This window comes from Saimiri boliviensis, chromosome 2, assembly GCF_048565385.1.
Source record: "Saimiri boliviensis isolate mSaiBol1 chromosome 2, mSaiBol1.pri, whole genome shotgun sequence".
NCBI lineage: Eukaryota > Metazoa > Chordata > Mammalia > Primates > Cebidae > Saimiri > Saimiri boliviensis.
In genome coordinates this window covers 168,960,981-168,974,563 of record NC_133450.1, presented here as the reverse complement: position 1 = coordinate 168,974,563, position 13,583 = coordinate 168,960,981, and the positions used below count along the sequence as shown (strand labels likewise).

General features: G+C 37.0%; 1 protein-coding gene across 15 annotated transcripts in view; it reads right to left on the bottom strand.

Annotated features, from left to right (window-relative positions):
* Positions 1-13,583, bottom strand: part of CCDC171 (coiled-coil domain containing 171) — a 545,371-nt gene that overhangs the window by 488,064 nt on the left and 43,724 nt on the right. For all 15 annotated transcript variants that reach the window (XM_074394865.1, XM_074394866.1, XM_074394867.1 and 12 more), the window contains one exon: positions 8,950-9,096. In XM_074394865.1, the coding sequence (XP_074250966.1) occupies positions 8,950-9,096 (147 nt within the window). The remainder of the gene's footprint in view (positions 1-8,949; positions 9,097-13,583) is intronic.

Genomic DNA, 13,583 nt, shown 5'->3' with positions numbered 1-13,583 from the left:
TAAATTTTAACAATTTTCCTCTTTATTATTATCCCATCTTAGCTTAATTTATTTAAAAATACCACCAATAATTACTTGAAAGTACCTAGAATTATTGGTAGTTATTGTCTCCACAATTGAGTGTAAAACTAACACAAAATGCTCTCTAGAAATTCAACTGGTTGTTCATTATGTCACTATGCAGTCAAACAGCCAATACAAAATATACTAACTTATATACAATATACGATATATAATATAAAGCAAAGCTTTTAAAGAGAATCTAAATATGAGAAATCATAAGTAAGTTACAACGCTAAATCTGTCCACTTGTAAAATTCTTAAAAACTGAAGAAAAATAAAGACTACCTAGACTATCTTCAAAGCTTCAAGTTCTCCAAAAGCAGAAACCTGGTATTATCTAAAGTATTTACACAGCAGTGAAGAAAAAAACATAAAGTAAAAATAAAACTAGTCTAAAATAATTTTATACCTATAATATCAATCAACAAAAACAGATTTTGAGGAAATTAAGTATTTTACAAGAAAAAAGTCAATACTGGGTTATGCATAACCATATCTGAAGGTTTAGGTATTAGATATTTTTGTTTGTTTTATGTTTTGTTTTGTTTTGTTTTGTTTTTGAGATGGAGTCTTGCTCTGCATCCAGGCAGGAGTGCAGTAGCACAATCTCAGCTCACTGCAGCCTCCACCTCCCAGGTTCAAGTGATTCTCCTGCCTCAGCCTCTGTAGCAGCTGGGATTACAGGCGAGTGCCACTATGTCCGGCTAATTTTTGTATTTTTAATAGAGATGGGGTTTCACCATGTTGGCCAGGCTGGTCTCAAACTCCTGACCTCAAGTGATCCGCCCACCTCAGCTTCCCAAAGTGCTGAGATTACAGGTATGAGCCACCACATCCGGCCAATATTTTCTTAACTGAGTCAAAATTGCCTTAGCAAGATTCCTACCAACAAAAAAGAAATCACTATTACATAATACAGCCTCACAACTGTAACACAATTAATAAAATGCTTTTAGTGATCACAGAGTTTTATAGCATCCTTAAGTGACTTCTTTTTTTTCTGAGACAGAGTCTTGCACTGTCACTCTGGCTGGAGTGCAAAGGCAGAATCTCAGCTCAATGCAGCTTCCGCCTCCTGGGTTCACACAATTCTGCCTTAGCCTCCCAAGTACCTGGAATTACAGGCACACACCACCATACCCGGTTAATTTTTTTGTATTTTTAGTAGAGACGGGATTTCACTATGTTGACCAGACTGGTCTCAAACTCTTGACCTCATGATCTGCCTACCTTGGCCTCCCAAAGTGCTGGGATTACAGGTGTAAGCCACCAAACCAGGCCCCTTAAGTGACCTCTAAATGATTTTTTTAATTCTAATATTCAAAACATTAACTCTATCCTAATCCTTTTTTTTTTTTTTTTTTTTTGAGACAGGGTCTCACTTTGCCACCCAAGCTGCAGTGCAGTAGCATGATCACAGCTCACTACAGCCTCGACCTCCCCAAGCTCAAGTGATCCCCCCACCTCAGCCTCCCGAGGAGCTGGGACTGACTACAGGCAGACTCCACCATGTTTGGCTAAGTTTTGTAGTTTTTGTAGAGATGTCTCACCATGTTGCCCAGGCTGGTCTTGAACTTCTGGGCTCAAATGATCCGTCCACCTCTGTCTCCCAAAGTGCTGAGGCATAAGCCACAGCTCCTGGTTCCTATTTCTTTTTTAAAAAGCATCTACAAACCATAGTATTTAAAAAGATGATATAAAATATACTGAATTCTTGAATTTATTGGCCAAAAAATATGTTCAGCACAAGTGAAAAGTAAGTTAAAATATTATTTCAGGCCGGGCGCGGTGGCTCAAGCCTGTAATCCCAGCACTTTGGGAGGCCGAGGCGGGTGGATCACGAGGTCAAGAGATTGATACCATCCTGGTCAACATGGTGAAACCCCGTCTCTACTAAAAATACAAAAGGTTAGCTGGGCATGGTGGCGCGTGCCTGTAATCCCAGCTACTCGGGAGGCTGAGGCAGGAGAATCGCCTGAACCCAGGAGGCGGAGGTTGCGGTGAGCCGAGATCGCGCCATTGCACTCCAGCCCGGGTAACAAGAGCAAAAAACTCCATCTCAAAAAATATATATATATATATTATTTCAAATATAATTTCATATTTTTATTCATTCGCTAATCTTGTAAAAAATGAACCACGTGTGGCTAGAGTATGAGGGATTTTATCTTTGCCAAGTTCTTATTGGCATTTCTGTTGTTAAGTCCATCTACATACTCCATACCCAGTTTCCTCCATTGTTAACATCATATATATATGTATATTTGAAAAATTGAAGAAAAATAAAGACTACCTAGACTATCTTCTACCTAGACTATATGTGTATATATATATATACATACGGTATAAATAATTCATTTTTAAAAAGGACAAGGGTCTAAATAGCTATTTCTCCAAAGAAGACATATGAATGGCTAATAAGCACATCAAATAATATTCAACATCATTAATCATCACAGAAATGCAAATCGAAACGACAATGAGGTACCATTTCACACCAACTAGAATGGTTATAACTTAAAAGAATGACAATAACAGGTGTTGGTGAGGATCTAGAAAAACTAGAACGCTTATACCTTGCTGGTGGGAATGTAAAATGGTGCTGCCACTACAAAACAACTGACAATTTCTCAAATGTTAACCAAATAGTTACCATGTGACCCAGCAATTCCTCTCCTAGATATATAATAAAGATATTTGAAAACATATCCACACAAAAACTTGTACATGAATGTTCATCGTGGCATTATTGATTATGGCCAAAAAAGTGGAAACAACACTGTGATGGTAAATACTGAGTGTTAACTTGATTGGATCAAAGGGTGTAAAGCATTGTTCCTGGCTGTGTCTGTGAGGATGTTGCCAAAGGAGGTTAACATTTGAGTCAGTGGACTGGGAGAGGCGGACCCACTTTCAGTCTGGGTGGCCACCATCTAATCAGCTGCCAGGGTGGCTAGAATAAAGCAAGCAGAAGAAAGTGGAATGAGGAGACTTGCTGAATGTTCCAGCCTTCATCTTTCTCCGTGCTGGATGCTTCCTGCCCCAGAACATCAGATTTAGACTGTTAGACTTACACTGTAATTTGCCAGGGGCTCTCAGGCCTTTGGCCACAGACTGAAGGCTGCACCGTTGGCTTACCTACTTTTAAAGTTTTAAGATTTGGTTTGGCTTCCTTGCTCATCAGCTTGCAAATAGCATACTGTGGGACTTCACGTTGTGATCGTGTGAGTTAATTCTTAAACTCCCCTTCATGTATACATATATCCTATTAGTTCTGCCCCTTTAGAGAACCCTGACTAATACAAACACAAATGTCCATCAACTGATGGACAGATACACAAAATATATATTACACAACAGCATATTATTTGGGCATAAAAAAGAATGAAGCACTAATACATGCTGCAACGTGGATGAACCTTGAACACATTATGCTAAGTGTAAGAAGTCAGTCACAAAAGATCATATATTGTAGTTCCACTTGTATGGAATGTCTAGATTAGGTAAATCCATAAAGACAGAGAGACGTGGTTGCTTAGGGCTGAGAGGAAAGGGGAAATAGAAAAGTGATGGCTAATGAGTATGGGGTTTCTCTGTGCATGTGTGTGGGAGGGGTGTTTCTTACTGGATGATGAAAATGTTCCAAAATTGATTATGGTGTTGGTTGCGCAATGCTGTGAATATACTAAAAACCACTGAATTGTACACCTTAAATGAACAAATTTATAGTATGCAAATTGCATCTCAATAAAGTTGTTTTTTTTTTTTACTCATCGCGATAAGAAATCAGACCTCAAGGCATTCACCCTTACCCCAAGTAGTAGCCAAACAAATACCCCTAGCCCTTACAAAAGGTTTGTTATCTGAAGAACAGAAACCTGAACCAGAAGCTGAACACAGAAATACACATGGAGAGGGAGGAAGAGGGGTGCACCAGACTGAAACCAGGGGGAAGTCTGCATACTAAATAGCATGATAACCCGATTCTTCCTCTATTTCCTTCTTTCATTTTATAATCATCAAACCTGAAACTAGCAGATATCCTTTTGCAGAAATAAAAGAAATACAGAGAAAAGACTTACAGATTATAATATTTCAAAATTTTCCAATGAAACTTTTTACATGTCCTTGTTACCCTACAGTAATAAGGCTTCCCTAAACCCAATATTCACATATTCAAGTGCCTACCCCTCACCTCCCCTTGAATGTCTAAAAGGAATGTCAAACTTAACATATCTAAAACCAAATTCCTGACCTCTCCCAAACTTACTCCACTTGTATTATTTACCATTTCAGTAATGGAAATGCCATTCATTTGTCTGCTCAAGCCAAAATCTTTGGCATTAACCTTTACTCCCTCTTTCTCTCTCATAATCCAGATTCAATTAATCAGCAATTTCTGTGGGTTCTATCTTGCAAAAGCATATCCAAATTTGACCATCTCAACTTCATAATCTACTACAAGGTAGTAGTAGAGGAGATGGTCAGATGTGGATACATTTTTGCAAGACAGAACTTTCCTCTACTACTTCCTTGTCTAAAACACAATAACCTGTCAACTAGATTATTTTAATAGTCTCCAGAATGGTCTTTTGTAATCTATTATCAAAGAGTGTCCAGAATAATGCTTTTAAAACATAAATGAGAAAAGGCATATCACTCCTCTGCTCAAAACTTCCCAGTAGCTTTCTTAGACAAAAACCAAAGTTCTTACAATGAACTATAGAAGACCTTCAAAATCCTGTATTATCTGTCTGCTATTCTATAGATCCTACAAGTCTCTCTCTTGCCAATTCTATTCCAGTCACAAAGCCTACTTGCTATTCCTCAAACATTACAAATACACTTGCAACTCAGGTCTTACAACTTCTATTCCTTCTACCTAGAATGTTCTTCCTTGGGATATCCATGCAGCTCAATCCCTTCCTTCCTTCCGGTCTCAGCTCAAATGTCACCTTATCAAGTTAGCCTTCCATGACCATCAATATAAAAGGATACCCTATTATTCATTACCTCCCCTGGACTCCTTTACTACTGTTCACAGAATTATCACCAACTAACACACTATACATTGTTTCATTTAATGTGTGATTCCTCCTGACTGGAATGTCAAGTTCAAGAAGGAAGAGGCTTTTCTGCCAGTTACAGTGGCTCACACCTGTAATCCTAGCACTCTGGGGGCCAAGGCGAGCTGATCACTTGAGGACAGGAGTTCAAGACCAGCCTGGGCAACAAGGTAAAACCCTGTCTCTACTAAAAATAAAAAAAATTAGCCAGGCATGGTGGCACACACCTGTAAGTCCACCTACTCAGGAGGCTGAAGCAGGAAAATCTCTTGAACCTGGGAGGGGGAGGTTACAGTGAGCTGAGACCACCACTGCATGCCAGCCTGGGCAACAAAGCAAGACTCTGTCTCACAAAAAAAAAAGAGAGAAGGAGGAGGAGGAGGAGGCTCTTCTTTGTTCTCTGCTATGCCTCTATGACAAGGAAGAGAAGGAGGCGGCTTTTCTTTGTTCTCTGCTATCCTTCTGTGGAGAAGGAGGAGGAGGAAGAAGAGGAGGAGGAAGAAGGGGGGAGAAGGAAAGGGAGGGGGAGAAGCAGGAGGAGGCTTTTCTTTTTCTCTGCTAGGCCTCTATGACCCAGAAATGTGCCTGACACTCCAATAAATATTTACTGAATAAATGAATACTGCAGTAATAATGTAGGAACAGGACAGTACAAAAACGACACAGAGAACTAGCTCCCGGAAATTAAAAAGAAAAAAGGAAATATTCAATTATAAGATTAGAAAGTGAAGTCAAACAAATCTCCCAAGAAGCATCAACAACAAAAAAAAGACAAAGAGAGAAAGTTAAGGAAAGAGTAAAGTATCAGTTGAGTTGGTCTAACACTTGAATAATAAAAGTCTCAGAAAGGAAGAAAATTTTTTTTAAAAAACCGAGGAGGCTTTGTGAAGAAATAACATATGAGAATTCCTGAAAATGAAGGACATGAGTTTCCTGGCTAAAACGGCCACTGCAGGTCCTGCACGCTGAATAAGAAAGATCCATACTAAGAAACATTGTTATCTCTGATGTTCTGAAATTTCACAACCAGTGGGAACTCTATAGCACAAATAATTTGATGTGTTCAAAAATATGCTAAAAGGAAAAAAAGAAAGATACAGATGGAGAACATGTAGATTAAATGAGACTCAAGAGACATATAGACATGTTGACCTAATTGAGATTCAGAATCAAACTATAAACATTTATGCCATTTATGAGACAATTTAAAATTTGAATAATGCCTGGATATTTGACTATATTCAGTAATTATCAGTAAACAATTTATATATGATATCAATAATGCAACTTTAAATAAAAGACCCCTTATTTTTAGAAATCATAAGAAAAAATTAAGGTTAAAGAGATATGATGGCTGGAGATTTCAGTATAATATGGGAGGAGGAAAAATCAGTAGGGGTATAAGGATACAAGATTATTCATAAATTGATCATTGTTGAAGCTGGTGATGGATATTAGGTTCATAATATTATTGTGTCCACTTTTATATATATTTAAAGTTTTCTGTATCTATATAGATCTATAGATATATAGATATAGATATATGGGAGGAGATTATTATGGGAACCAGTTTGTGTGGTTATGGAGGCTAAAACCCATGACAGACCATCTGTAAGCTGGAGACCCTGGGGTGCCAGTAGCATGGCTTAGTCCAAGTCTGAAAAACTCAGAACCAGGGAAGCCAATCTCTCTATATATATATCTACAGATAGAGAGAGAGATAGATATTAGTTCTAACACAGTACTCATACAGTCTGGTCTTAGAGTTATTGCACTTTTTGGTTACCAGCATACTGATCTTATAAGAATTCTTTTTTGAGGTTTTAATTTTGTTAGAATTGGGAGGGATTTATTGAGGGGTGAATTTCCTCTTTTAACTAAATGTCCTCCTCCTGGTATTTAAATCCTGAATATAGTTTTTTAAAAGAATGAAAATAATTGATGCCAGTTCACCCCAACTTCATGCGTCAATTCTGCTCCCAAGACCTGTGGAGAGACTCTGGGATCCCTATGTTTTCTCAGTTTGATTCCTTAGACTTCCTTCTGATTCTGTGAATATGATTCCCATACTGAAGTTCCTATTTAAGTTAACCAAAGTTGGTCTCTGTTGCAATGCAACCAAAGAACAACAATTGATGCCCCACTGAAGCTTTATAATATGTATTCTGGTAGGGAAAAAAGAAAAACACCTATTTTTTTTTTTTTTTTTTTTTGAGACGGAGTTTCCGCTCTTTTTACCCAGGCTGGAGTGCAATGGCGCAATCTCGGCTCACTGCACCCTCCGCCTCCTGAGTTCAGGCAATCCTCCTGCCTCAGCCTCCTGAGTAGCTGGAATTACAGGCACGTGCCACCATGCCCAGCTAATTTTTTGTATTTTTAGTAGAGATGGGGTTTCACCATGTTGACCAGGATGGTCTCGATCTCTCGACCTCGTGATCCACCCGCCTCGGCCTCCCAAAGTGCTGGGATTACAGGCTTGAGCCACCGCGCCCGGCCCAGTTCTTATCAAAATATTTTAGATACTCTCACCTGGTCACTTTAGTATTCTACAGGAATTCTAGATTCTGTTTTCCAAATTAATTCCATTGAAGTTGGGCTTGAAATTGCTTTAATCCATAATAAATCTAGGGAAGATGTATATCTTTACAGTGTTAAGTGTTCCTATAATATCTCACCATGTTCGTTTAAGACCTTCAGTTAAATTTTATAGTTTTAATATATTTGTTGATTTTATTCCTATTTTGTTACTGTGATGAAGAAAACCTTTCAGTATTAGATTATCTGATTATCACTGGTATGTAAGAATATAAACATAACTGTCATACATTATTTTTTGCCTAGCCTCCTTATTGAATGTTTCTACTAGTGTCAATAATTTTAAAGCTGATTTTACTATTCATTTTATTTACATATTATCTAAAAATGTTAGGAATCATATTTTCTTCCTCCCAAAAGTTATAATCCTTATTGCTATTCTTTTTTTTTTTTTTTAAGATTGGGGTTTCACCATGATGGCCAGGCTGGTCTTGAACTCCTAACCTCAGGTGATCCACCCACCTTGGCCTCCCAAAGTACTAGGATTACAGGCATGAGCCACTGCGCTTGGCCCTCTTATTGCTATTCTTAACAATGTTAAATGACACAGTGAGTTTAAGAAGTGTTAACTCTAGCACTTTACCATTAAATACTCTTCATAACTATTTATTTACCTAGTAAAGATTATAAATTATGTGTAGGACAAAACTTCTCTATCTGTTCAAATATTTTATTTCCCACAAAGCAAAGAGAAATTTTAAAAAGAAGATGAACTAACGAAATCAATTAGATTTCTCTTAAGATTAAAGTTATTTTCAGTATCATTCACTAATAAAAATCCTATTTTTCATCTGTAAATTGATGCTCCTTTCGTAAGTCTCATCGGAAAAACATTCCACAAAACTAGCTATTATACATTTCAAACTACAAAATTAAAATGTAATATTACTTTTATCATGTAGAACCTATGTACACCAAAACGTTTCCTGCGTTGCTTACTCAACCTAATAATGTAAACAATCACTCTCAAACTTCCAAAATATTCCATGAGAGTTCATTGTTAAAAATGAATATATTTTTTTAAACTAGGGCAAAACACAAAATACTCAGATTTAAAAAGTTTTCAAAGAAGCCAAATACACATTATAAATAAATGTCCCTAAAATTAGTTTTATATATTATTGCAGAGTAAAACGCTTCAACCTTAAATCACAGAACGGGTTTTATGTACGTGTGTGTGCATAAGTTGTACACGTATATATTATAAAAGAATGAGAAAATGTACCTCAAATTCTTTTCTAAGGCGTTCCTCTCGTTGAGTGCTAAATTCAAGTTCGCTTGTTTGTCGCTGTAAAAGGTCAGAGCAGTCCATATGTTCTGTTTCTAATTTTTCTACTTTCTTATGCATATTTTGCACAGCAGTATCTTGCTCCTAGAAAATAATTCATTTTTGCATCAATAAAGTTTATAAGCCATCAACAACTAAGAGTCACTCCAACAGAAGCACAGAAGCTAAATCTGTGCTTCAACCATAATAATAGGTTAATTTAAATAGGCAAAAGAGATAGATATTTTCCATCAATGTTTCTCAATGTCCATGAGTTTAAAAAGCACTACTGAAGTTTTACAATTCAAAAACTCTGATTAATATTACAATGGAAAATGTTATAGCATACGAGAATGTTACTAGTTCAACCAACCTCTGAAGGTATTTATATAATGCCGTGGTTCAACAACCATATATAATGTTTCCCCTTCCCATTAAAATTTTTAAATGTATATTGCCCTTTGTGTAATAAGCAATGATTAACTTGAATGCCTAATAATAATGCTTATATGAGCTCATGGTGCTTAAATTACATGCTTACAGCTTTTAAAATTGCATCCACTAGATGGCTGTGTTTCATTTACTCTTAGGTTTTCAAAAAACTTTCAAATCTTTGTTCAGCTATTGAAAAAGTAACTTCAAGTAGTCTTATACTAAAATCTCTCGATCCCATTTCCCAACTAAACACAGAAATGGGAGTTGAATTTTACCGAAAAAGTTCAAACATAAAGTTAACATATATATATCAAAGGCAGTTTCCACAGTAACAAATCTAGATTCACTGTTCTCATTTAAGGCCTTTAAAAAAAAGCCCTCTTTCCCACACTTCCCTTGCCAGCATAACATTAATCGTAGATAAACACATATGAATATGTTATATGCTTCCAAGAATACCTAGCCACTCAAAAGATACTAAGGGAATCCAAGTATGTTGCAAACATCAAATATAATTATCTATCAAAAATTCTAGTTTGAAAAGCACCCAGCAGCCTAAGTTCACAGTGAAGAGATGAGAAAACATTTTAAATTCAGCTCCTTATTTCATATCTCCAAGTTCCTATTTCTGTTTTTGTTTTTGTTTTTGTTTTTGTTTTGTACTGTTGTTTCAGGTTCAGGGGTACATGTGCAGGTTTGTTCTATAGGTAGCCTCATGTCACAGGGATTTGTTGCATAGATTATTTCATCACCCAGGTACTAAACCTAGTACCCAACAGTTGTTTTTTCTGATCCTCTCCCTTCTCCCACTCTCCACCCTTAGGTAAGCCCCAGGGTCTGTTGATCGTATGTGTACATGTGTTCTCGCCATTTAGTTCTCACTTAGAAGTGAGAACATGTGGTGTTTGGTTTTCTGTTCCTGCATTAGTTTGCTAAGGATAATGGCCTCCAGCTCCTTTCGTGTTCCTGCAAATGATATGATCTCGTTTTTTTTTTATGGCTGCATAGTATTTAATGGTGTATATATACCACATCTTCTTTATCTAGTCTAACACTGATGAGCATTTAGGTTGACTCCATGTCTTTGCTACTGTGAATAGTGCTGCAATGAACATATGCGTGCCATGTGCCTTTGTAGTAGAACAATTTCTACTCCTTTGAGTATATACCCAGAAATGGGATTGCTGGAATCGAATAGCAGTTCTGTTTTTAGTTCTTTGAGGAATAGCCACATTGTTTTCCACAATGGTTGAACTAATTTACACTCCTGCCAATGATGCATAAGCATTCCCTTTTCTCCACAACCTTGCCAACATGTTATTCTTTAACTTTTTAATAATAGCCATTCTGACTGGTGTGAGATTCCAATTCCTTATTCTTATTCTTATGAATCCCCGTATTCATAAGATTACTATTCTATAGGAGGCTATATATAAATGCTTAATAATTATTTTCTTCAGGTAATAGACTTCTTAATATAGGCATACTTTAGCAATACTGCTGGTTCAGTTCCAGGCCACTGCCATAAAGCAAATATTGCAATAAAGTGAATCACATCGATTTTTTTGTTTCCAAAAAATTGCAAATAAAAGTAATGTTTGTACTATACTGTAGTCTATTAAGTGTGTGATAGCATTATATCTAAAAATGTATTTATTTTAATTTAAAAATACTTGATTGAGGCCAGGTGCAGTAGCTCACACCTATAATCCCAGCACTTTGGGAGGCCAAGGTGGGACAATCACATGAGCCCAGGAGTTCCAGACGAGGCTAGGCAACACAGTGAGACCCTATCTCTACAAAGAATTTAAGAAATTAGCCAGGTGTGGTGGTGCACACCTGTAGTTTCAGGTACTCGAGAGGCTGAGGTGGGAGGATGGTTTGAGCTCAGGAGATCGAGGCTGCAGTGAGCCATGATAGGCTACTGCATTTCCAGCCTTTGCAGCAGAGCAAGATCCAGTCTCCAAAAAATAAAAAAAGAAAAGAGGACAACAACGTCAAAGGAGGGGTGAGGGGAAGACATCTTCAAAACAAATATGACTTATATTCTCAAAGAGTTAAATTAAGACATTACAAACATGAAATAAGGAGAATATACTATTAAGAAAGGTATCATCAAATAACAAGAATGAGCTCTTAGAAATTAAAAACCCAAAAGATTAAAATTTAATAGAAAGGCTGCAATATAAAATTAAGAAAATCTCTCAGAAAATAAGAGTAAAAATACAAAAAGAAGGACAATAGAAGAGATTAGCATTATAAGGATGTCAACTTTATATCAAATTGATCTACAAATGCAATATAATTTTAATCAAAATTTTAAAATGGAGAAATATAAGCCATTCCTCAAACTCACATAGAGAAATAAAAGGCCAATAATAACCCCCTTCCATATCCCTAAAAAATATCAAGAATAAAGATACTTTCTCTACCAGATATTAAGACTTATTCTGAAGGTATAGCGAATAAAACAATTTAGCACTAATGCTGAAACAAACATGTAAGTGAAACAGAACAGAGTACTCAGGAACAAAGTCTTAGATATGAAAGAACTTGATATATGATGAAAATGACATTATAAATCAATATGTGGTAAAAGAACAGACAATTGAATTACTAGTACAGAACACTTGGCTATCCATTTGGAAAAACAAAATTAGCATCTCATGCTATATACACATTATCTTTATGACTCTGGGTTATATAAGACAAAACAATCACTACTACAAAGAAAAACACTGATAAATTCAACTACATTGCAATGTAAAACTAGGCCAGGCATGGCGGCTCATGCCTATAATTCCAGTACTTTGGGGGGCCGAGGCAGGTGGAACACCTGGGGTCAGGAGTTCAAACCAGCATGGCCAACATGCTGAAACCCGGTCTCTACTAAAAACACACAAAAAAATTAGATGGATGTGGTGACAGTACCTGTAATTCCAGCTACGCCAGAGGCTGAAACAGGAGAATCACTTGAACCCAGTAGGTGGAGGTTGCAGTGAGCCAAGATCACACCACTGCACTCCAGTGTGGGTGACAGAGTGAGACTCTGTGTCCAAAAATGAAAATTTAAAACTGTTCATCATACACAATGTAAACTGCCTCTCTGTCTCTACAAAGAAGAGACATTTGAAAAAGGAATATTTGTAACCAAGGGTTAGTTACCAAATATATTTTTTTAAAAACAAAATAAAATTCCTTTTTTTTTTAAGATAGGGTCTTGCTCTGTAGCCTAGGCTGCAATCATAGCATAGTGCAGCCTTGACCTCCCAGACTCAAGCAATCCTCTCACCTCAGCCTCCCTGGTTGCTGGGATCACAGGTGTGCACCACCACAGCTGGCTACTTTTATTTTTTTAACAGAGACAGTATCTCTGCTGCCCAGGCTGGTCTCGAACTCCTGGACTCAGGCAATTCTCCCACCTCAGCCTCCTAAAGTGCTGGGATTATAGGCAGGAGCCACCACCGCTGGCCAAAAACTCCTATTAATCAATAAAAATATACCAAAAAATCCAAAAGAAAAAAGGCAAAAAATATAAGCTGGTACGTCACAAAAAAGAAATATGAATGGTCAATGAATATAACATGGTCAATATCAAGGAAGAGTAAATTTAAGCAAGAATGAGATACAATTTCACACATACCCTATTTCAAAAGAAATTAAATCTGAAAAATACCAAGAGGCTGTAAAGGAAGAAAAACTCTTCTTTCAAATTGTTACACCCACTTAAGAGAACAATTTGGCACATATTTTATATACATTAAACACATACCCACATAAAAACATTTGATGTTCATGGAATCACTGCCTGTATTAATTTAAACTTGGAAAGAACTTAAATCTCAATGTCAGTGTTATGGTTTGAATGTCTGTCCCTTCCAAAACTCACGTTGAAATGTAATCCTCAATGTGACAGTAGTGAGAGGTGGGGCCTTTAAGAGGGGATTGGGTTCATGAGAGCTCTACCCTCATGAATGGGTTAATCCATTCATGGATTAATAGATTAATAGGTTATCATGGGAGTAGAACTGGTGGCTTTTTAAGAAGATAAAAAGAGACCTGAGCTGGCAGGCTCAGCCCACCAGCAAGCAATGCCCTGTGCAGCTCTGAATTCTCCAGAAGGCCCTTGTCAGATGCAGTCCCTTGCCATTAGCCTT